The sequence below is a fragment of the Chlorocebus sabaeus genome, chromosome 2 (assembly GCF_047675955.1).
Source record: "Chlorocebus sabaeus isolate Y175 chromosome 2, mChlSab1.0.hap1, whole genome shotgun sequence".
Taxonomy (NCBI): domain Eukaryota; kingdom Metazoa; phylum Chordata; class Mammalia; order Primates; family Cercopithecidae; genus Chlorocebus; species Chlorocebus sabaeus.
This window is the reverse complement of record NC_132905.1, coordinates 81,217,787-81,242,008: the sequence shown is the minus strand read 5'-3', so window position 1 is coordinate 81,242,008 and position 24,222 is coordinate 81,217,787. Positions and strand designations below refer to the sequence as shown.

Sequence of the window (24,222 nt, the reverse complement as noted above, 5' to 3'; positions counted from 1 at the left end):
ATGTAAACAGAGCCCAGACGGCCGTATCGAAGTCAAAGGGCAGCATGGAAGCTCGTCACTGCATATTAAAGATGTGAAGTTGTCAGATTCAGGGAGATATGACTGTGAAGCTGCAAGTAGAATTGGAGGGCACCAAAAGAGCATGTACCTTGATATTGAATGTAAGTTGCTTTCCTTTTGTATTTTCATTAAAAGAACTTTGTGAGCTTTGAAAAAATAGGATTTTTAGAGGAAAATCAAAATATATATGTAGTTCATGTTTCAGTATTTAATGCATAGCTTTAATGCATATCTAAAATATGATTTTTAGAGGAAAACCAGAATATATATGTAGTTCATGTTTCAGTATTTAATGCATAGCTTTAGAGAAAATATAGGGAAATCAATCAGTCAGTTATTGGAGACATCTAGTGGATATTACGAGACATTCCACAGTGCTGTATATTTCATCATTTTGATACTGCTTTTTCTGAAACTGGTGACTTTCTTTTTTTGCAACTCTGAACTCAAAACACAATATAAACTGAAAAATATTAATTATCAGTAATTGGTCAGTATCACTTTAGATTTTTTTATTTCTTTATAATATTTATGATTATGTCTCAAATATGTAGTGTTTACATATCTTATTCAAATTGTTACGCTATTTTACATTTTCAGAAACTATAAATAGTATTTTAAATGCAGTGAAATGTACTCATATGATATCTTATCAAAATAGTGTTTATTTTCTGTCTGGAAGAAAAGACCATGATGAGGATAGTTTTTAAAATAAATTTAAAAATATACATAACTGTGAGATTTGGGAAATGCGAGGGCTAATGTAAGTCAAGCTTTCACAAAACCCCTCTGGTCACTGCATGGAATTTAAAAATAATTTAGTATACATGCTATTTAAAAAGGAAGAAACTTAACATCGTTCTCAATAAATATTTATGAAGCATCAATATTGGAAAGTCTCTGATGCTTGAAAGGACATAGCTGTTCTTAGTGGAATGTATGAGATATTCTTATTGACAAAGTATTTCTATTGGAGCATGTCTAGTACATTAATATTGATAGAATGCAATGGTAACTGTGAAACAAGATGCATTCTCTTATCAAGAATGCCTTCAGAAAGAAAATATTTTCTCAAGAATACACATAAGTTATCCATATTATTTTACATTTTTATAGACTGTGCATGTCAAGTAATTCATGGAAAAACCAATCAGAAACTTCTAAAGGAAAAAAGGATTATGAAAGGTAGTCAACAATAGAAGGCAACTTCATTCTGACACAAATTACTGACTTCATTTGCTGATATTAGGCAGCTTCTAAGAAAGGCACTTTATCTCCATCACACTTTCTAAAAAACAGAAAAACGAAAAGCATTGATAATATTGAGAACACACAAAGGAGGAAGTGATGCCAATAACTTATTTAGCTTTTTCCCCCAAGAGTTTTTTCTGCTTTTTTCCCATTATTACAGTATATTTCTTTTTCAGATCAACAACATCATTAGCAAATTGTAAATACTTTACACATTTACAGTACATTTGTTATATTTTTAATTAAAATTTGTATTTTTAACCCCAAATTTACTTTATGATTTTTTAAAATGTGAATCTAAATGAACAAAAGAAAACCTTAAGAATGCCAAGATATGATTTATATGAGACCTCCTGGTCTCTTCTACTGTCCTACAAAAGTCCTAGGCAGCACATTATCTTCATGAAACTGTATTTAGGGCTTTTCTTCTTTGCATTTCATTTATATTTTAAAACATTTGATATATCGTAGGATTAGTACTAAATCTCTGTTGCAGGTACACAGAAAAGTAGAGTTTATGAGAAATGAGCACTGTTGATATTTTCAAAGCACAATAAGGCAGAGTGGCTCATATGAGATATGCTAGTATCAGAATAATAGGACTAGCTAATATGCTAATTAATAGTGTGTTATGTGTCCCTGGGTCCTCAATTTCCTTAGTTATAAAATAAAAGGGTTTAAAGAAGAGACTCTTGGGAGCTATTTATACTCAAGCATTTAAAGATACTTTTATTCAAGCGTATCCACATTCTCCAAAGATGCCCTGGGATTTCTGAATTATTGTCCATGCATGACAGCATAGGTATTTGTATAAAACAAATGAAAACCTAAACTAAGATTATAATTTTTATATGTTTATGTTGTAAAACTTGATTGAAAACGGTTTTAAAAACCACACTAGGTCCACGTTAAGCTTCAGGTTTTGTGCTCAGTGATAATGGACACCGAGATGAATAAAACATAGCTCCGCCTTTATTAGAAGTCTACCATCAACTGGAGTTTAAATTAAACCGCAGCATGTATTTAGATTTCAAAGTGAGAATGAAGAAAATATCAACATAATGTAAAATGCTGATATATAATTACATGAGATTTTTCGTTATTGGTTTTAGCTAGGTAGAAAATAATGGTATAAGCAAACAACTGTATATTACAATTTGAATTATTTGCTGTTGTAATCTATTCATACCATGAATTAATATCTAACACAAAAATGTACATTGGATACTTTATTTTTCAAGGACTGATTTCTAACAAAGTACAAGTTGCTTTGGATCACATTGCATTCCTTCTTTATAGGTTTAAATATTCGTTTATGTTTCTGCTTAATTATTCTGAGGTAAATGTGTAGACTTAAGCTCACCAGAAAATTATGTAGTTTATCTTTTTTAAACAGGGATGAAAGGTCTTGATTTGTAAAAGGATGTTTTGAGAATTCTTTGAATATCCCCTGAGATTATCATTGCCACCATGTTAATTAGAGGGTAACTAGGTTAATATACTTTGAAAAAAATATTTTTCCTACTATTAAACTGTCGTTTAAATGTAACTACTTTTTGTTTTCCCTAAACATTTTTCTGCAAATATTGTTGAAAATGAGTTGAATGGCTCTGATAACACTTGATTATTTTTCCTTTTTTTCCAAAATGAAACATTTAAATTTATTCTACTTGAGTGGGGATAATTAGGAAAATAAGTATCATCTGTTTTAAGACATTATTCAAATATATTTAAGTACAATAAAAGCCCGTGTATCATGTAAAATATGATGAGTTTTGACCTGTGTATACACCACCAAATCTATCATAATCTTCAAGATAAACATTTACACCACCCTCAAGAATTTTCTCAAGTCACTTTAAAATCTGTCCCTCCTTTTTACAATTATCCCTAGGCATCTATTTACCTACTTTCGATCACTATAATTTAGTTTACATTTACATGTAAGAATGGATATACATGGAATTATGCAGTATTATTTTTAATTTATTTTATTGTCTTTGAAATATGCTTATTTACTTTTATTTAGGTATAGTTCACAAATAAGAATTGTATATATTTAAGATGTACAAAAATGATGCATTTAAAAATATATCATTAACATTATTTTTGATTGACAAACAATAATTGCATGCATTTATGGGGTACAATGTGATTTTTGTTATATGTATGTAGTGTTAAATGATTCAGTTAAGCTCATTAACATATCCATTACCTCACCTACCTATTATTTTTATGGTGAGACATTTAAAATTTACTCTTAGTTACTTTGAAAAACACATTATTATTGACTGTAGTGATCCAGCTGTGCAATAACCCTCAAAACCTATTTCTCCTGTCTATCTGCCTGTCTCCCCTTTGATCAATAACACCCCATTTCCTTCCTCCCCGTGCACCCACCCCAGCCTCTGCTGACATAATTTTACTCTCTGTTTCTGTGAGTTAAACTTTATAAGCTTCCACAGTTAAGATTATGAGGTAGTTGTCTTTCTGTGTCTGGCTTATTTCAGTAAACACGATGTCCTCTAGATTCATCCGTGTTGTGCAAATGACAAGATTTATCATTTTTTATATGCTCAATAGTATTCCACTCTGTATCTATACCACATTTCCTTTATCCTTTTGTTACTGATGGATGTTTAGGTTGATTCCATATCTAGGCTGTTGTGAATAATACTGTCATGAACATGGGACTGCAGACACCTCTACCAGGTACAGATTTCTTTTCCTTTGGATATAAACCCAGACAAAGGATTCCTGAATTATACAGTGGTTCTCATTTTCTTTTTGGGAGGAACTTTTATACCATTTTCTATGATGGCCGTGCTAATTTACATTCCCAACAAGAGTGTTCCTTTTTATCTACTTCCTCTTCAATACTTGTTATTGTTCATCTCTTTCAATAAGGCCATTCTCATGAAGTGATTTCTCACTGTGGTTTTAATTTGCATTCCCCTAATGAGTAGTGATGCTGGGCACTTTTTTATGTACTTGCCGGCCATTTGTATGTCTTCTTTTGAGAAATATCAGTTAAAGATCATTTGCCCATTTTAAAATCAGGTTGTTTTCTTGATATTGATTTGTTTGAGTTCTTTGTATATTTCAGATATTAACCCTTTATCAGATGTGTGGGTTGCACATATTTTCTCACATTATTGGAATTGTCTCTGCTGAGCTTTCACAGCTGGCAGACATTGGCATGTGGATGTGTTCATCAGTAATTTATACTACTTGTTCCTGTTGTTACATCATACAGATATAACAGAGTTTGTGTATCTAGTACCTATTGATGGACATTTTATGTGTTTTTAGTTATTGACTACTATGACAAAAAACCTCTGCGAAGATTTTTGAAGATTGTGTGGATATATAAGTACTATTCTGTGGAATAAATATTTTTCTTTGATTTCTTAAGTTCGAATTTTCAAAAGCAAAGAATTATAATTTTGCGGTAGTCTAGTTTATTAAATTTATCGGACTGGACTTTTTTACATGTTATACTATTAGTGTTTTTTTCTGAAAAAATTATTGTTTAATTTAAGGCCATGACAATTTATGTCTATGCTTTCTTTTTAAAAGTTTTGTAGATTTTGGTTTTACCTTAGGGCTGTGATTCATTTTGATTTAATTTTTGTGGAGTAGGTATTCATTGTTTTTCCATGTTTATGTCTAGTTGATCAAGCACTGGTTAATAGAAAGGACTTTTCTTTTTCTAGCTAAGAGTTTGACAAAATTGTTGATCATTTCAGAGTATTAGTTTTCCATTTTGTTAATTCATATTTTCTGTAATCTGTCTGTTTTCCAGTTTGATGATTCCAGCTTTATCTTCATTATTTCCTTTCTTCTATGTATTTTGAATTCACCTTTCACTTGTTGTAGATTTTTAGGTGGAATCTTAGTATAGTATTTTAAATAATTCTTATTTTCTAATAGAATCACGTAACTCCAAATTTTCACTAAGCAGTGCTTTAACTGAATCCCCCAGTATTGTAGTATGTTCTATTTTTGTTATGATTCAATTAAAAATATAATTTTCCTTTTAATTTCATCTTTGGCTCATAGCTATGTATAAGAATCTGTTTAACTTTCCGATATTTGGATTTTTCCTTGATATTTTGCTGTTATTGAGCTCTAATTTAGTTCAGTTGTGCTCAGAAAGCACTTTATTTTTTATTTTTATATGTATTAAGATCTGATTTATATCCAACCATACTATTTGGTGAATAGACGATTGTACTTGAAAAGTACATATATTCTGTAGTTGTTGTGTTTTAATGTCAGTTAGATCAAGGTAAATTATGGTATTTGTACTAGTCAGGGTTCCTCAGAGGGACAGAATTTTTATATATATATATATATATATATATAATTATATATATTATATAAATTATATATACACAATATATTACAGAATTTATATATATATATATAATAAACTCATATATATATGAGTTTATTAAGGAATATTAACTCATACCATCACAGGGTGCCACAATAAGCCATCTGCAGGCTGAGGACCAAGAAAGCCAGTCCGAGTTCCATAGCTGAAGAACTTGGAGTCCGATGTTCGAGGACATGAGGCATCCAGCATGGAAGAAAGATGTAGGCTGAGGGCTAGGCCAGTCTAGTCTTTTCACGTTTTTCTGCCTGCTTTATATTCTGGCCATACTGGCAGCTGATTAGATGGTGCCAACCCAGATTAAGGGTGGGTCTGCCTCTCCCAGTCCACTGACTCAAATGTTAATCTCCTTTGGCAACACCCTCACAGACACACCCAAGATCAATACTTTGCATCCTTCAATCCAATCAAGGTGACCCTCAGTATTAACCATCACAGCATTGTTTTAAACTTCTGTCCTTACTAAATTTTGAATATAGCTCTTCTATCACATTAAGAGGTATTAAACTCTTCTACCACGACTGCGAACTATTTTTTCTCCCTTTTGTTGATCTTTGCATTATGTATTTGGAGGCTTACAATGAGGCACATACACATTTATACTTTGTGTGTTGTGTTACTTTCCTGTTGCTGCTGTAATCAATTACAAAAGACTTAGTTGTATAATAAAACAAACTTACTGTCTTTTCTTTTTATTATTATTATACTTTGAGTTCTAGGGTACATGTGCATAACGTGCAGGTTTGTTACGTATGTATACTTGTGCCATGTTGCTGTGCTGCACCCATCAACTCATCAGTACCCATCAACTCATCATTTACATCAGGTATAACTCCCAATGCAATCCCTCCCCCTCCCCCCTCGCCATGATAGGCCCCGGTGTGTGATGTTCCCCTTCCCGAGTCCAAGTGATCTCATTGTTCAGTTCCCACCTATGAATGAGAACATGCGGTGTTTGGTTTTCTGTTCTTGTGATAGTTTGCTAAGAATGATGGTTTCCAGCTGCATCCATGACCTTACAAAGGACACAAACTCATCCTTTTTTATGGCTGCATAGTATTCCATGGTGTATATGTGCCACATTTCCTTAATCCAGTCTGTCACTGATGGACATTTGGGTTGATTCCAAGTCTTTGCTATTCTGAATAGTGCCACAATAAACATACGTGTGCATGTGTCTTTATAGCAGCATGATTTATAATCCTTTGGGTATATACCCAGTAATGGGATGGCTGGGTCATATGGTACATCTAGTCCTAGATCCTTGAGGAATCGCCATACTGTTTTCCATAATGATTGAACTAGTTTACAATCCCACCAACAGTGTAAAAGTGTTCCTATTTCTCCACATCCTCTCCAGCACCTGTTGTTTCCTGACTTTTGAATGATCGCCATTCTAACTGGTGTGAGATGGTATCTCATTGTGGTTTTGATTTGCATTTCTCTGATGGCCAGTGATGATGAGCATTTTTTCATGTGTCTGTTGGCTGTATGAATGTCTTCTTTTGAGAACTGTCTGTTCATATCCTTTGCCCACTTTTTGATGGGGTTGTTTTTTTCTTGTAAATTTGTTTGAGTTCTTTGTAGGTTCTGGATATTAGCCCTTTGTCAGATGAGTAGATTGCAAAAATTTTCTCCCATTCTGTAGGTTGCCTGTTCACTCTGATGGTAGTTTCTTTTGCTGTGCAGAAGCTCTTTAGTTTCATGAGATCCCATTTGTCAATTTTGGCTTTTGCTGCCGTTGCTTTTTGTGTTTTAGACATGAAGTCTTTGCCCATGCCTATGTCCTGAATGGTACTACCTAGGTTTTCCTCTAGGATTTTTATGGTATTAGGTCTAACATTTAAGTCTCTAATCCATCTTGAATTAATTTTCGTATAAGGAGTAAGGAAAGGATCCAGTTTCAGCTTTCTACTTATGGCTAGCCAATTTTCCCAGCACCATTTATTAAATAGGGAATCCTTTCCCCATTTCTTGTTTCTCTCAGGTTTGTCAAAGATCAGATGGCTGTAGATGTGTGGTATTATTTCTGAGGACTCTGTTCTGATCCATTGGTATATATCTCTGTTTTGGTACCGTACCATGCTGTTTTGGTTACTATAGCCTTGTAGTATAGTTTGAAGTCAGGTAGCGTGATGCCTCCAGCTTTGTTCTTTTGACTTAGGATTGTCTTTGCGATGCGGGCTCCTTTTTGGTTCCATATGAACTTTAAAGGAGTTTTTTCCAATTCTATGAAGAAACTCATAGGTAGCTTGATGGGGATGGCATTGAATCTATAAATTACCTTGGGCAGTGTGGCCATTTTCATGATATTGATTCTTCCTATCCATGAGCATGGTATGTTCTTCCATTTGTTTGCGTCCTCTTTTATTTCACTGAGCAGTGGTTTGTAGTTCTCCTTGAAGAGGTCCTTTACATCCCTTGTAAGTTGGATTCCTAGGTATTGTATTCTCTTTGAAGCAATTGTGAGTGGAAGTTCACTCATGATTTGGCTCTCTGTTTGTCTGTTACTGGTGTATAAGAATGCTTGTGATTTTTGCACATTGATTTTGTATCCTGAGACTTTGCTGAAGTTGCTTATCAGCTTAAGGAGATTTTGGGCTGAGATGATGGGCTTTTCTAAACATACAATCATGTCATCTGCAAACAGGGACAATTTGACTTCTTCTTTTCCTAACTGAATATCCTTGATTTCTTTCTCTTGCCTGATTGTCCTAGCCAGAACTTCTAACACTATGTTGAATAGGAGTGGTGAGAGAGGGCATCCCTGTCTTGTGCCAGTTTTCAAAGGGAATGCTTCCAGTTTTTGCCCATTCAGTAAGATATTGGCTGTGGGTTTGTCATAAATAACTCTTATTATTTTGAGATATGTTCCATCAATCCCGAATTTATTGAGAGTTTTTTAGCATGAAGGGCTGTTGAATTTTGTCAAAGGCCTTTTCTGCATCTATTGAGATAATCATGTGGTTTTTGTCTTTGGTTCTGTTTATATGCTGGATTATGTTTATTGATTTGCAAATGTTGAACCAGTCTTGTATCCCAGGGATAATGCCCACTTGATCATGGTGGATAAGCTTTTTGATGTGCTGCTGGATCCGGTTTGCCAGTATTTTATTGAGGATTTTTGCATCGATGTTCGTCAGGGATATTGGTCTAAAATTCTCTTTTTTTGTTGTGTCTCTGCCAGGCTTTGGTATCAGGATGATGTTGGCCTCATAAAATGAGTTAGGGAGGATTCCCTCTTTTTCTTATTGATTGCAATAGTTTCAGAAGGAATGATACCAGCTCCTCCTTGTACCTCTGGTAGAATTCGGCTGTGAATCCATCTGGTCCTGGACTGTTTTTGGTTGGTAGGCTATTAATTATTGCCTCAATTTCAGAGCCTGCTATTGGTCTATTCAGGGATTCAACTTCTTCCTAGTTTAGTCTTGGGAGAGTGTAAGTGTCCAGGAAATTATCCATTTCTTCTAGATTTTCTAGTTTATTTGCCTAGAGGTGTTTATAGTATTCTCTGATGGTAGTTTGTATTGCTGTGGGGTTGGTGGTGATATCCCCTTTATCATTTTTTATTGCATCTATTTGATTCTTCTCTCTTTTCTTCTTTATTAGTCTTGCTAGCGGTCTGTCAATTTTGTTGATCTTTTCAAAAAACCAACTCCTGGATTCATTGATTTTTTGGAGGGTTTTTTGTGTTTCTATCTCCTTCAGTTCTGCTCTGATCTTAGTTATTTCTTGCCTTCTGCTAGCTTTTGAATGTGTTTGCTCTTGCTTCTCTAGTTCTTTTAATTGTGATGTTAGAGTGTCAATTTTAGATCTTTCCTGCTTTCTCTTGTGGGCATTTAGTGCTATAAATTTCCCTCTACACACTGCTTTAAATGTGTCCCAGAGATTCTGGTATGTTGTATCTTTGTTCTCATTGGTTTCAAAGAACATCTTTATTTCTGCCTTCATTTCGTTATGTACCCAGTAGTCATTCAGGAGCAGGTTGTTCAGTTTCCATGTAGTTGAGCGGTTTTGATTGAGTTTCTTAGTCCTGAGTTCTAGTTTGATTGCACTGTGGTCTGAAAGACAGTTTGTTATAATTTATGTTCTTGTACATTTGCTGAGGAGTGCTTTACTTCCAATTATGTGGTCAGTTTTCGAGTAAGTGCAATGTGGTGTTGAGAAGAATGTATATTCTGTTGATTTGGGGTGGAGAGTTCTATAGATGTCTATTAGGTCTGCTTGCTGCAGAGATGAATTCAATTCCTGGATATCCTTGTTAACTTTCTGTCTCGTTGATCTGTCTAATGTTGACAGTGGAGTGTTGAAGTCTCCCATTATTATTGTATGGGAGTCTAAGTCTCTTTGTAAGTCTCTAAGGACTTGCTTTATGAATCTGGGTGCTCCTGTATTGGGTGCATATATATTTAGGATAGTTAGCTCTTCCTGTTGAATTGATCCCTTTACCATTATGTAATGGCCTTCTTTGTCTTTGTCTCTTTTGATCTTTGATGATTTAAAGTCTGTTTTATCAGAGACTAGTATTGCAACCCCTGTTTTTTTTTGTTTTCCATTTGCCTGGTAAATCTTCCTCCATCCCTTTATTTTGAGCCTATGTTTGTCTCTGCGTGTGAGATGGGTCTCCTGAACACAGCAGACTGATGGGTCTTGAGTCTTTATCCAGTTGCCAGTCTATGTCTTTTAATTGGAGCATTTAGTCCATTTACATTTAAGGTTAATAGTGTTATATGTGAACTTGATCCTGCCATTATGATGTTAACTGGTTATTTTGCTCGTTAGTTGATGCAGTTTCTTCCTAGCCTTGATGGTCTTTACATTTTGGCATGTTTTTGCAATGGCTGGTACCAGTTGTTCCTTTCCATGTTTAGTGCTTCCTTCAGGGTCTCTTGTAAGGCAGGCCTAGTGGTGACAAAATCTCTAAGCATTTGCTTATCTGTAAAGGATTTTATTTCTCCTTCACTTATGAAGCTTAGTTTGGCTGGATATGAAATTCTGGGTTTAAAATTCTTTTCTTTAAGAATGTTGAATATTGGCCCCCACTCTCTTCTGGCTTGTAGAGTTTCTGCCGAGAGATCTGCTGTTAGTCTGATGGGCTTCCCTTTGTGGGTAACCCGACCTTTCTCTCTGGCTGCCCTTAAGATTTTTTCCTTCATTTCAACTTTGGTGAATCTGGCAATTATGTGTCTTGGAGTTGCTCTTCTCGAGGAGTATCTTTGTGGTGTTCTCTGTATTTCCTGGATTTGAATGTTGGCCTGCCCTACTAGGTTGGGGAAGTTCTCCTGGATGATATCCTGAAGAGTGTTTTCCAACTTGGTTCCATTTTCCCTCTCACTTTCAGGCACCCCAATCAGACGTAGAGTTGGTCTTTTTACATAATCCCATACTTCTTGCAGGCTTTGTTCATTTCTTTTTCTTCTTTTTTCTTTTGGTTTCTCTTCTCACTTCATTTCATTCATTTGATCCTCAATCGCTGATACTCTTTCTTCCAGTTGATCGAGTCGGTTACTGAAGCTTGTGCATTTGTCACGTATTTCTTGTGTCATGGTTTTCATCTCTTTCATTTCGTTTATGACCTTCTCTGCATTAATTACTCTAGCCATCAATTCTTCCACTTTTTTTTCAAGATTTTTAGTTTCTTTGCGCTGGGTACGTAATTCCTCCTTTAGCTCTGAGAAGTTTGATGGACTGAAGCCTTCTTCTCTCATCTCGTCAAAGTCATTCTCTGTCCAGCTTTGATCCATTGCTGGCGATGAGCTGCGCTCCTTTGCCGGGGGAAATGTGCTCTTATTTTTTGAATTTCCATCTTTTCTGCCCTGCTTTTTCCCCATCTTTGTGGTTTTATCTGCCTCTGGTCTTTGATGATGGTGACATACTGATGCGGTTTTGGTATAGGTGTCCTTCCTGTTTGATAGTTTTCCTTCTAACAGTCAGGACCCTCAGCTGTAGGTCTGTTGGAGATTGCCTGAGGTCCACTCTAGACCCTGTTTGCCTGGGTATCAGCAGCAGAGGCTGCAGAAGATAGAATATTGCTGAACAGCAAGTGTACCTGTCTGATTCTTGCCTTGGAAGCTTCCTCTCAGGGGTGTACTCCACCCTGTGAGGTGTGGGGTGTCAGACTGCCCCTAGTGGGAGATGTCTCCCAGTTAGGCTACTCAGGGGTCAGGGACCCACTTGAGCAGGCAGTCTGTCCCTTCTCAGATCTCAACCTCTGTGTTGGGAGATCCACTGCTCTCTTCAAAGCTGTCAGACAGAGTCCTTTGTGTCTGAGAGGTTTCTTCTGCATTTGTTATTGTTTACTGTGCCCTGTCCCCAGAGGTGGAGTCTATAGAGACAGGCAGGTTTCCTTGAGCTGCTGTGAGCTCCACCCAGATGGAGCTTCCCAGGGTCTTTGTTTACCTACTTAAGCCTCAGCAATGGCGGGCGCCCCTCCCCCAGCCTCGCTGCTGCCATGCCGGTAGATCACAGACTGCTGTGCTAGCAATGAGGGAGGCTCCGTGGGCGTGGGACCCTCCCGGCCAGGTGTGGGATATAATCTCCTGGTGTGCCCGTTTCCTTAAAGCGCAGTATTGGGGTGGGAGTTACCCGATTTTCCAGGTGTTGTGTGTCTCAGTTCCCCTGGCTAGGAAAATGGATTCCCTTCCCCTTTGCGCTTCCCAGGTGAGGTGATGCCTCGCCCTGCTTCAGCTCTCACTGGTCAGGCTGCAGCAGCTGACCAGCACCGATTGTCCGGCACTCCCTAGTGAGATGAACCCAGTACCTCAGTTGAAAATGCAGAAATCACCGGTCTTCTGTGTTGCTCCTGCTGGGAGTTGGAGACTGGAGCTGTTCCTATTCGGCCATCTTGCTCCGCCCCCAAACTTACTGTCTTAACCATCTTGGAAGTCAGAGGTCTGAAATGATTCTTAGTGGGTTAAAATCGAGTGTGGGTTGGGCTGTGTTCCCTTGTGGAAGCTCCAGGATTCTGTTATCTTGCTTTATTTCAGCTTCTCAGAGGCTGCCCACATTCCTTGACTCATGGATTCCTTCCATCCTCAGAGCCTGCAATGGCAGATCTCATCTTTCTCACATGGTATCACTCTGACTCTGTTTTCTCCTTCACAAGTCCATCTCTGCCTCAGACTTTCTTGCAATTAATTGCATCCACTTGGATAATTCAAGATAACCTACTCATGTCAACATCTTTACTTTAGTCATAGCTGGTAATATGTTTGCAGTTTCTGAAGGTAAAGATGTTAGTATCTTTGGGAGGTCATTATTCTCCCTCCTGTTTGTGTCATTATGAATTTCCCCTTTTATTGGGATAAAATATCTCTTTTTCTCTGCTGATCTCTCACTTGACATATCTTAGCTAATAATCAAATATCTACGCTAGCCCTCTTATGCTTTTTGTTTGTATAACATTTTCCATTCATTTACTTTTAACCTATCTGCATTTTTATGTGAAGTTAAAATGTGTCGTTTTAGGCAGCATGTGATAGAATATTGCTTTCTCATTGACTGTAAATCTACCTTATAATTGGAGTGTTTAAACAAGCAGTCAGTAATTAACAGAATCAGGGAATAAATATTTTACTTTTTCTGGGCTACATACAGTCTCTGCCATATTTTTTTTTTCTCTTGTAAACCACGAAAAAAGTAAAGACCATCCTCATCTCTAAGCCACATATAAAAGAAGCCCTTGGGCAAGACTTTGCCCATGGGCTGTAATTTGCCATCCACTGGTTTGCCATCCACTGGTCTATTAAATTTAATCCCATTGTTGATACTCTTTCATTTAATTTAAATTTAAAAATTTCATTTACAATTTTTATTTGTCTTCTGTTTTATTCCTATGTTTTTTCACATTCTGTGCCCATTTTTCTGCCTTCTATTGAATTATTCAAAGTTTTAGTGTTTTATTTTAATTTATATATTGGCAATATTTGTGGGTTTTGTTTTGTTTCATTTTGTTTTGTTTTAGATTATTCTGTAGGAATTATAAGATACAAACGTACATTTTGAGAGTCTACTTGAAATAGACTTGAGTTCATATTTTGACACTTTACATAAAATGTGAAACATTGCAACCATATGGATTCCTTATGCACACCTTATCTAGTTTTCTTTTTGACGTCATGCATTACATCTAAAATCATTGAAAATCCCATCAGGAATTATGATAATTTTTCTTTTAAGTAGTTACAAATATTTTAAAGAACTAAAGAGAAAAAAATTTTATATGTATTCATCTATATGTGGTTTCTTTGTTCTCCCTTCATTTTTGAAGATCCCAATTTATGTTTTTCATCTGAAAAAGTTTCTTCTCCTTTTCTTTTAGAGCAGATTTTCTGGAGATAAATTCCATTTATTTATCTTTCCTCAAATGTCCACTATACCTCTTCCTTCCTATTTCTGAAGGATTGTTTTTCTTTGCTCTTGAGAATTCTATGTTGACATTTCTTTAAGCTTAGGGTTTCACTATCTTCTAGTCTCCTATGTTTTCTGTTTTATATATATATAATACTTTAAGTTCTAGGGTACATGTGCGCACGTGCAGGTTTGTTACATAGGTATACATGTGCCATGTTGATGTTCTGACTCATAGGTGAGAATTGAACAACGAGAACACTTGGACACAGGAAGTAGTCTCCTATGTTTTCAAAGAGAAAATCATATAAATTGACTCATTGTTCCTTCATGTGCCATGTATTATTTTATCTAACTGCTTTAAAGCTATTTTCTTTACCTTTGTTATTTATCAGTTTGATTAGGATGAGTCTAAGTGTTGCTTGTTTGAATTTTCTTATTTGGAGTGTACTGAGCTTCTGGAATATGGGGATTTATATTTGTCAACATGCTTGAGTCACGGTTTCTTTCTGGCCACTATTTCTTCAATTTGTGTGTGTGTGTGTAATCTCTTACTCATCTCTGCGACTTTACATACACATACGTTATACCCTTTGAAATTGTTTCACAGGCTCATGAGATACCTCTCAGTTTTATCTATCTCATTTCTCACTGCCCTTCCAATTAGGTAATGTTCTCTTATTTCTTCTTCAAATTAACTGACTCTTTACTCCACCATTTCATTTCTGCTGTTGAGTCAATAGTGAATTTTTGGTTTTATTTCAGATATTATTATTATTAATTATTTATTTATTTATTTTTAAGATGGAGTCTTGCTCTGTCGCCCAGGCTGGAATGCAATGGCGTGATCTCCGCTCACTGCAACCTTCGCCTCCTGGGTTCAAGCGATTCTCCTCCCCCAACCTTCAGAGTAACTGGGATTACAGGTGCGTGCCACCATGCCCGGCTAATTTTTTTTTTTTTTTTTTTGTAGTTTTAGTAGAGACAGGGTTTCACTATGTTGGCCAGGCTGGTCTCAAACTCCTGGCCTCGTGATCCACCTGCCTCAGCCTCCCACAGAGCTGGGATTCAGGCGGGAGCCACTGTGACTGGCCCAGATATTATTTTTTTTTTTTTAGTTCCAATATTTCAATTTGCTCTATTTTATTCTTTCTGTCTTTTTACTGAGAAGTCCTATAGTTTGATCCATTTCATTTTATCTATTTTAGAATATATACATTTTATTCACCTCATAAATGATAAGCAGAGCTGCTCTAAAATAGTTGCTCAAAAATCTACTATCTGATAAATTCAACATCTAGGTCATTTTAGCATTTGCATATGTTCGTGGTATTTTTCCTTTACAATTGACCTCACTGTTCTGATTGTCAAAAAATATTGAATCGTGTCCTGGATATTGTAAATATTATGTTGTGCGTTCTCTGCATCTTTAGATAAATATCTGGGGATTTTATTTTTCAAGCAGTTAATCACCTCTAAGTTCTGTGTTCTATCCTGTCAGCAGTGACTCAAAACCTCTAGTGATTTCTCGAAGCTTTTGCTATGCTGGCTTGTGCATGCAGAGCTAGGGTATAGACTGAAATTTCTGTGGGTTTATACTCAGAATTTTGACATACCCTTCTCTGTCTCCTAGCTGAGATTACCCTCACACTCTCCAACATGATGTATGCTTCTTTCCAAGATACTTCTGTCCTTCTGGACAAGTTTTAGTTACCACGATCACTTTGAACCTCCTCAACTAGAGCTTGTCCTCTGGGAAAAGTCTTGAGAGAAAAATAAAGAAAAAAAAAATGGAAACTGGTTTTGATTTCCCATCACAATCTTCCTGATTTTTTTTTTCCTCTTAAGAACCCTTAGATAGTTGTTTTTTAAATTTATTTCATATTATTTTCAGAGTTCTAAATTCTTATTAGTAGTGAAGATATACCATCTTGGGTTTCAACTGCCATTATATAATGAGAAATCTTTATATATTCTACTTCTAATACAACTTTAAAGCTTAAATATATTTGGTATGTCTAACCAATAACCTACATGTTTTAGTTTCAGTTTTCAGCAGTATTTTTATTATTTTTCTTTTATAAAATTTATTATTCAAATTGGATATTTTACATCATATATTCTCAGAAACATTATTTTTGTAATGTAAGACGTTTAAACTACAAAATTTTAAAAAATGTTCAAGTATCTTTTCTTTTTGTCAGTGTATCAGTCCTTTGGACAGTCAATTTTGTTTAATATTTTCTTCATTAGCCTGGTGTTTGTTGACATGCTTACATATAGACAAAAACTCTTCATGAAAACTGTAATAAGTTTACTGGTAGATATATAAGTATTTTAAATTTTAATTTGAAAGATATTATAACTTTAGCTGAATTTAGAGTTATATGTTTAAAGTCTTAAATAGTATCCTTTAACTATAAAATGTTATTTCTACTCATAAAGAATGAATTTCACATAAAGCAAAAGAAAATCTTTAAGATCACTAAACAAATTCTCAAATTTTATCATGGATTCTATTTACATATTTTATTTTTTATTTCTATTGAAAGTTTTTTTTTTCTTATGGATCTAACCTATGCTTGATGAATGCCATATTTAGACTCTCTGGTTATTAACATCTTCCATATTTGTTATAAATTACTTGTGAGTCTCTAGCAGCCTAGTTTCCTTTTTGATTAATCTGAATTCTTATAGTATTTCTTTACATACATTCATGAAAATTTATTATTTTTCAAAAAGTTACTAATGAATTCTAGGAAAATACTAAATATATTGGAAATCTACCTCACTTTTCCAAACTTTTACTACATTTAAGAATACATTTTTAACTTTAGCATGATTCTGATTTGTTCGTATATTTGCCTAACCTCTTCACTATTGTACAGATACAAGATTATTACTTTCTAAGTGGCTTATAATTAATTAAAAGACCAAATCACGTAGTAAATAATGTTTAAAGTAGATGAATATGATGATAGAAAATTCACTTATGGTAAATTATATAAATATGCTAGTGAAAGATTGATGAATACTTAAGTAGAAAGTAATATAATTCTTAATATTAATTTCATTAGTTGCTAAAGTTGAGGTTTTATTTTTTGTAATAGAAATAGAGAAAATATCACAAGATATATGTCTACATTTAGTGGGATAATGGGTTAAATAACCATTTGGAATAATGTTACTGTGATTGTAATTTAAAATTTAGCCTGTCCTCTTTTAGTTACACTTTTAGTAAACTTCTAGTTACTAAAAGTTTTATTATACTTCTAGTAAACCTGAATGATTGTATTATGAAAGTTGAAACTTGTTTTTTGTTTTACAGTTATGCCACCACTATTTATTAAATCTTAATTCTCCTTATGTGAAGATTATGACACATTTTTAGTTGTATATTGCAATCAATTGCCCATGATATATGTGGAAGTTGTCTAATCAGTATATTTTTTGGCAGTTGAAACCTGATTTGTCATTAAATATTTTATTTAGCAGCAAATTCATAATAGTAATAAACCTCTTAGTACCTTATATGAAAGGCCGCAGAAAGCTATTGTTGTAAATAAATATTTTCCTATTAGTAAAGTTCAGAATAGTTTTATTATGCATCATTGCCATCAAAGTTGTATGGAGACAAAAAATTACAAAGACATTACACAGTGTTTTACACACACACACACACACACACACCCCAGAACAGTCTTATACCACCTGAACCAAGCAACTACAGGTTAATATTGCTAAGAGTGAGTAGAAAAGAGTCAAACCATTTATAATTTGATAGAAGTCGCATTTACTGTAATAGCACTAAACTTAAGGTGTTAGAAGATTAAGCCTCTTTTTGCTCAAAACCTCTTTTGTGTTTCAGCTTAAGCAGATTTCTTGGCATTCTGCCAGTTCATTTTCAACATTTCAGAGGCATTACTTTACTAAGAAGCGGGAGTTGAACTAAAGTTCCAATTTCTAAAACAAAGGAGATAATAGGCAACAGGCATGTGAGATACAGTTTAATGCAGTAAGCACCGGTTACATAGTATATTTGATTACAATTAGAATATCATTAAGTTTTGTGACTAGGTAATCATTACATAGTAACTATTAATTAGACTTAATTATTTTACGTATACATTTAACAGTTACATGCTAACAATGCATGCTAAGAAATATTAGAAAATTTCATTTACATTTTTTTTTTCTATTTGAGCTTGCTGCACCTGCCTTTAATTCTCCATAGACATAATGGTGATTTATAAATGCATTTTCTCCTGTGGCATAAAAGAGGGAGTTAGCAGTATCCGATACATTCTAGGTTATGGTTACATCAAGTAATCCCATAACACAGAATCATGTTACTTATTTACATGCTGTCCATATAATTAATAGATATGTGCTTTATTGAGTAATACTTAACTCAAATTCTCTCAATATAACAGTGATTTTACTAGCATGATTGGTTAGATGTATAGGATGAGGTAAATAAGATGCGAACATGATTTAAACATTTAATGAAACTTATTTCAGTAAACACTTAGAAATTAGAAAAATTCCTTGGTCATAGCAGACACACATTTTATATCTGCAATTAAAATCTTGTCTTATGACCCTGACTTTTACACTCGCCATAGCACATTTAAGCCAATGAAACTTTAAAGAAGATGGCTCATTTGCAGACATAAATTGGTTCTACTGCCTGCAACTATTTAGATTTTATGTCCAGTATGGTAATTTCAAGGACAGCAACTGAGAAAAATGTAAAGCATATCTCTTCATCCAGAAGATGAAAAGAACAGAACATTAAAAAAAGAAAGGTGAAAAGTCTTTTATTGTTAAGCTGTAAATTTTTAAGCCAAACTTTATGTGAACCCCCTGGGAAAATGTGAAATACCGCATTCTTCATGTGCATCGATACTATCGGTTATCCTCGTTTTATAACATTTTTGTCTCTCTGACAGGTTTTATTTGATTCGGATCAGATCTTGTTAAAATGTATTTCAGAGATAATAGTAATGAAAATTTTTAAGGAGCTTTAGGAAATACTCAATCCTTGAGATGATAAGCCTTAGAAGTGAACAAACAGCAAACAAATCAATAAAAATAGATATTTTGTAACTGGATTTATCACTGCCTCTTGGCATATGTTTAACGCTAACAGCCAGAAATACTGATGTCTACTTGAACCTTGCCCTTGCTTTCTATCCTTTCTCTGGAATGAAGACCTTGCCCGAGGAATCCCAGTTCTCGGTGGGACAATGAATATCTTAGTTCAAGCTGCTATAATAAAATAGCATAGATAGGGTGGGTTGAACAACAAACATTTATTTCTGCAAATCTATGGGCTGGAAGTTGGAGATTAGGATGTTAACAGGGTTGGGTGATTGGTAAGGGCCCTCTTTTTGATTATGTACTGGCATGTACATGGCATGGCCTTTACTTGGTGCACATACACACACACACACACACACACACACACACACAAATCTGGTGTCCCTTTCTCTTTTTATAAGGGCACTAATCCCATCACAGGTGTTTCACCCTCATAACCTCACTTAAACCTAACTGCTTCCCAAAGGCCCTAACTCCAAAGACCATTCATTACTTTGAGGGTTAGGAATTTAACATAGGAATTTAGGGAGGACACAAGCATTCAGTCCATAGCAGTGAGCTTTCTGGGTTTACCAGAGAAGGCGCCTCACACATAGGAGAAGTACAGAATTTCCACAGCGTGAGGGGACAGTAAGTCATCTGCCACAAGGTCTTAGTGTATCTTTCAGGATATTCAAGACAAAAAAAAAATCAGTGAAGTCGGTAAAGGTTCAGCCTGATGTGATCTCAGCCTCACACTGTTCATGTGGATCTAATCCTAAAACATTGGTTAATTCATTTAAATTACCAAGTTTCAATTTCCTATTTTGTAAAGTGAAAGAGACTTATCTATGAATTAAGGCATACTGTGGTTAGGGTTGTAATTAAATATTTTCAACAATATGAATCAGCCATATAGTACACACCAAGCCCTTTTCTAGGATTTTAGTATATAGAATTGAATAAAGCAAACAAACATCCCTGCTTTCATGGACATTGGCAAGAGAAACCAATGATTTTAAAAAATAAAGTAGAAAAATGCATAATGTGGGAAACAATGAGAAAGTCTAAGGAAGAAAAAAGTAAAACAGTACAATGAGACACATCAGTCAGCTTGCCATAATAATTATGCATAATAAACACCCCAAAACACAGTGTCATACGATAATTATCACGTTGGAAACTGCTGATCAAAGCCAGGTTTGAATAAGGAGCTCGGCTTCAAACAGCAATGCTTGACTCATTGGTATGGATCCAGTAACACATTTAACCAAGCTGAGGAAGCAGTGAGTACAGAGAGGATATCATCTTATGGTGATGGCAGAAGCACAGGAAAATAAGCCCAACAACAAAGACACATTTAGAGTGTTTGTTCACATCACATCCAAAAATGTCATGTGGCTAAGCCAAACATCAGTTCGTCAGGGTAATACACTAGCCTTCTATTCGGAGGTCTTTTGGAGTGGAATTTTGCTGAACAATTTAATCCATATCAGACGTATATGGCTATGGGTGAAATTTTGGATAGATGAGGAAAATATGGTAAGAGAGGGACTAGCTGCAAATGTAGGAAAAGAACGTACCAGGCAGAGGGAACAAGGGCAGATTATTCAAGCAAGAGCAATTCTAGGAAATTCACGAGGCAGCGCAGAGGCTAATGTTGCTGAAGTTGAATGAGCAAGGGTCACAGAGGAGGGGAAGATGAGGCCGTGAAGTTAACAAGATGCCAGATGTTATAGAGACGCGCCGTCCAGTCCGGCAGCCACTTGTTGCATGTGGCTTTGGAGCACTAGAAATGCTGCCAGTACAACTGAGCAACTGAAATTTTGGTTTTGTTTTACTTTAATTAACTCAAATTTAAAATATGATGCTCGATTTAGTTATTGGAAAACTTTTAAGTAATTTTGAAACAAATTGGGTATGTGAATCTGCGTATTCAGTTGTACATTATGTATAATCCAAAGGCAGAAGCGGCTTTCCCAATACAAGTCTAGTGGCTTATTTGAGATATGCTGTAAGTGTAAAGTACACAATAGGTTTTGAAGTCTTTTTTTTTTTTTTTTTTTTTTTTGAGGCGGAGTCTTCACTCTGTCACCCAGGCTGAAGTGCAGTGGCTCGATCTCGGCTCACCGCAAGCTCCGCCTCCCGGGTTAGCGCCATTCTCCTGCCTCAGCCTCCCGAGTAGCTGGGACTACAGGCACCCGCCACTGCGCCCGGCTAATTTTTTTTTTGTATTTTAGTAGAGACGGGGTTTCACCGTGTTAGCCAGGATGGTCTCGATCTCCTGACCTCGTGATCCGCCCGCCTCGGCCTCCCAAAGTGCAGGGATTACAGGCGTGAGCCACCGCGCCCGGCTCAGTTGTACATTATATAAAATCCAAAGGCAGAAGCGGCTTTCCCAATACAAGTCTAGTGGCTTATTTGAGATATGCTGTAAGTGTAAAGTACACAATAGGTTTTGAAATCTTAGAACAAAAAAATAAAGATATAAAATATCTCACTATATCTCACCAATGTTGTTACTTATTTTTAATTTATATGGATATATATTAGTTGTATGTATTTAAGGGGTCCATGTTACATTCCAGTGCAAGCAAAAAATGTGTAATCATCAAATCTGGGTAACTGGGGTATCCATCACTTCAAACATCTATCATTTCTTTGTGTTGAGAACTCTATGAGTCTGTTCTCACGCTGCTAGTAAAGACATACCCGAGACTGGGCAACTTATAAAGGAAAAAGAGGTAATCGACTCACAGTTCCACATGACTGCAGGGAGGCCTCACAATCACGGCTGAAGGCAAATGAGGCGCGAAGTCATCTTACATGGTGGCAGGCAAGAGAGTGTGTGCACAGGAACTTCCCTTTAAAAAAGCACCAGATCTTATGAGACTTAGTCACTATCCACAAGAACAGCCCTGGAAAGACCCACTCTCATGATTCAGTTACCTCCCACCAGTCCCCTTCCATGACACGCGGGAATTATGGGAGCGACAATTCAAGATGAGATTTGGGTAGGGGCACAGCCAAACCATATCGGGAACATTCTAAGTCTTATAGCTATTTTGACATATACAATAAGTTATCGTTAACTATAGTTGCCCTCTTGTGCTACCGAACACTACTTCTTATTCCTCCTATCTAACTGTAATTTTGTACCCATTAACAAATCTCTCTTCATTCTTCCCTGCCCAGTATCCTTTCCAGCCTCTGGTAACCACCATTCTATTCTTCATCCATGAGATCAATTTTTTTCAGCTCCCACATATACGTGAGAATAGTACCTTTTAGCTAAGCCTGACTTACTTCACTCAGTGTCCTCCGGTTTCGGCTATATTGCTGCAAATGATAAGATTTCATTCTCTTTTATGGCTGAATAGCATTCCATAGTGAATATGTCTCACATTTTCTTTATCCATTCATGCATTGGTGAACACTTAGGTTGATTCTATATCGCGGCTATTGTTATTATTATGAGGCGGAGTCTCGCTCTGTTGCCAGGCTATAGTGCAGTGGCACAATCTCAGCTCACTGCAACCTCCGCCTCCCTGGGTCAGGCAATTCTCCTGCCTCAGCCTCCCGAGTAGCTGGGACTACAGTCACGTGCCACCACACCCAGCTAATTTTTGTATTTTTATCAGAGACAGGATTTCACCATATTGGCCAGTATGGTCTCAACCTCTTGACCTCATGATCCGCCCGCCTTGGCCTCCCAAAGTGCTGGGATTACAGGTGTGAGCCACCGCACCACCTGGCTACTATTTTTTTATATTGACTACATGTTGAAATTATACCACTCTAAATATATTCATTATATTATTACAATTAATTTGACCTTTATTCTGTTTCTTTTTCAGTATGGCTCTGAGAAAATTTAACATTGCATAGGTGGCTCCCATTGCCATTGTCCATATTAACAGCACTAATATAGAGCTTTATAATATTAAGGAGGACTTTAAAAAGGATGAGAGGCCACTGGAGAGTTTTGATCAGAAGTGCAAGCAATCTTCTCAGATCGTATTTTAAGAGAATGACCTTTGCTACAGAGCTGAGAATGGACTGAAAGGGGTACGAAGGCAGAAGCAAGGGAGAAACACCAGTAGGGAGACCATTGCAATACATCCAGTGAATTTCATAGTAGTATTCTAATTTGACATCACTTTAATATAAATTCATGTAACTATTGGTGAACATCCTTTTAAAAAGAACAAATAACATATTCAGCATATATTAATTAGAATGGATTACACTAAAGACAAGAATTGAGTTTATTATATATTTTTCTTTATTCAAAATATTTCAAGAATTTATAAAACAACTCATTGACTGTATTTTTAAGAAACGCATGCAATTCTAGAAAGCAAGAGAAAAACATTAATCACAGGGAAATATTACATTCTAGGTATAATGTACAATTGTGTTTTTTTACGCTACATGCATGGTCAAAAGAGTAATGTGCTTAGTTTTAAAATAGTGTTCACCTTTGTGAAAATATGCACATTTATATTTTTCTGTAAGTGGTTTCCAACTTGCTTGGATAATCATCACGTATTAATAAGAAAAACAAACTATTTCTGTAAGTTGTTTTATAATTATTCAAGAAGAAAATGGTATTTCTGTATCTTCATTTAAAAACCTTTGATTTTAGTTATTCAATTTAATAATAGTTAGTCAAGTGTGGTAGTGCATGCCTGTAATCACACCTCCTCAGGAGGCTGAGGCAGGAGGATCATTTGAACACAGAAGTTCAAGACCAGCCTGAGCAATACAGCGAGACCCCATCTCAAGTAATAATAGTAATAATAGAAATAATAATAAATAACTTTTCTTGTACAACATTAGAAATAGACTGTTAGTATTTTTCAGACATGCAAATAATTGAACATACTTACAAATATTTCAGTAAGCCTAGGAGACCAGAATCTACTTATGTAGAATAGCTTAGAAAGCATCATAAAATAACATATAACTTAATGTGCTTAGAAGAAAATATGTGTCATAGATAGTATACAAATGAGCAATAAGAGAAAAACCCCTTTGAAAGGTAACATCATCGCAGTATTTTGAAGTAGAACCTAAGG

At 35.6% G+C, this 24,222-nt stretch overlaps 1 protein-coding gene across 3 annotated transcripts in view; it reads left to right on the top strand.

Annotated features, from left to right (window-relative positions):
* NCAM2 (neural cell adhesion molecule 2) overlaps positions 1–24,222 on the top strand; it is a 561,362-nt gene that overhangs the window by 390,893 nt on the left and 146,247 nt on the right. For all 3 annotated transcript variants that reach the window (XM_007966565.3, XM_007966576.3, XM_037982819.2), the window contains exon 9: positions 11–161. In XM_007966565.3, the coding sequence (XP_007964756.1) occupies positions 11–161 (151 nt within the window). The remainder of the gene's footprint in view (positions 1–10; positions 162–24,222) is intronic.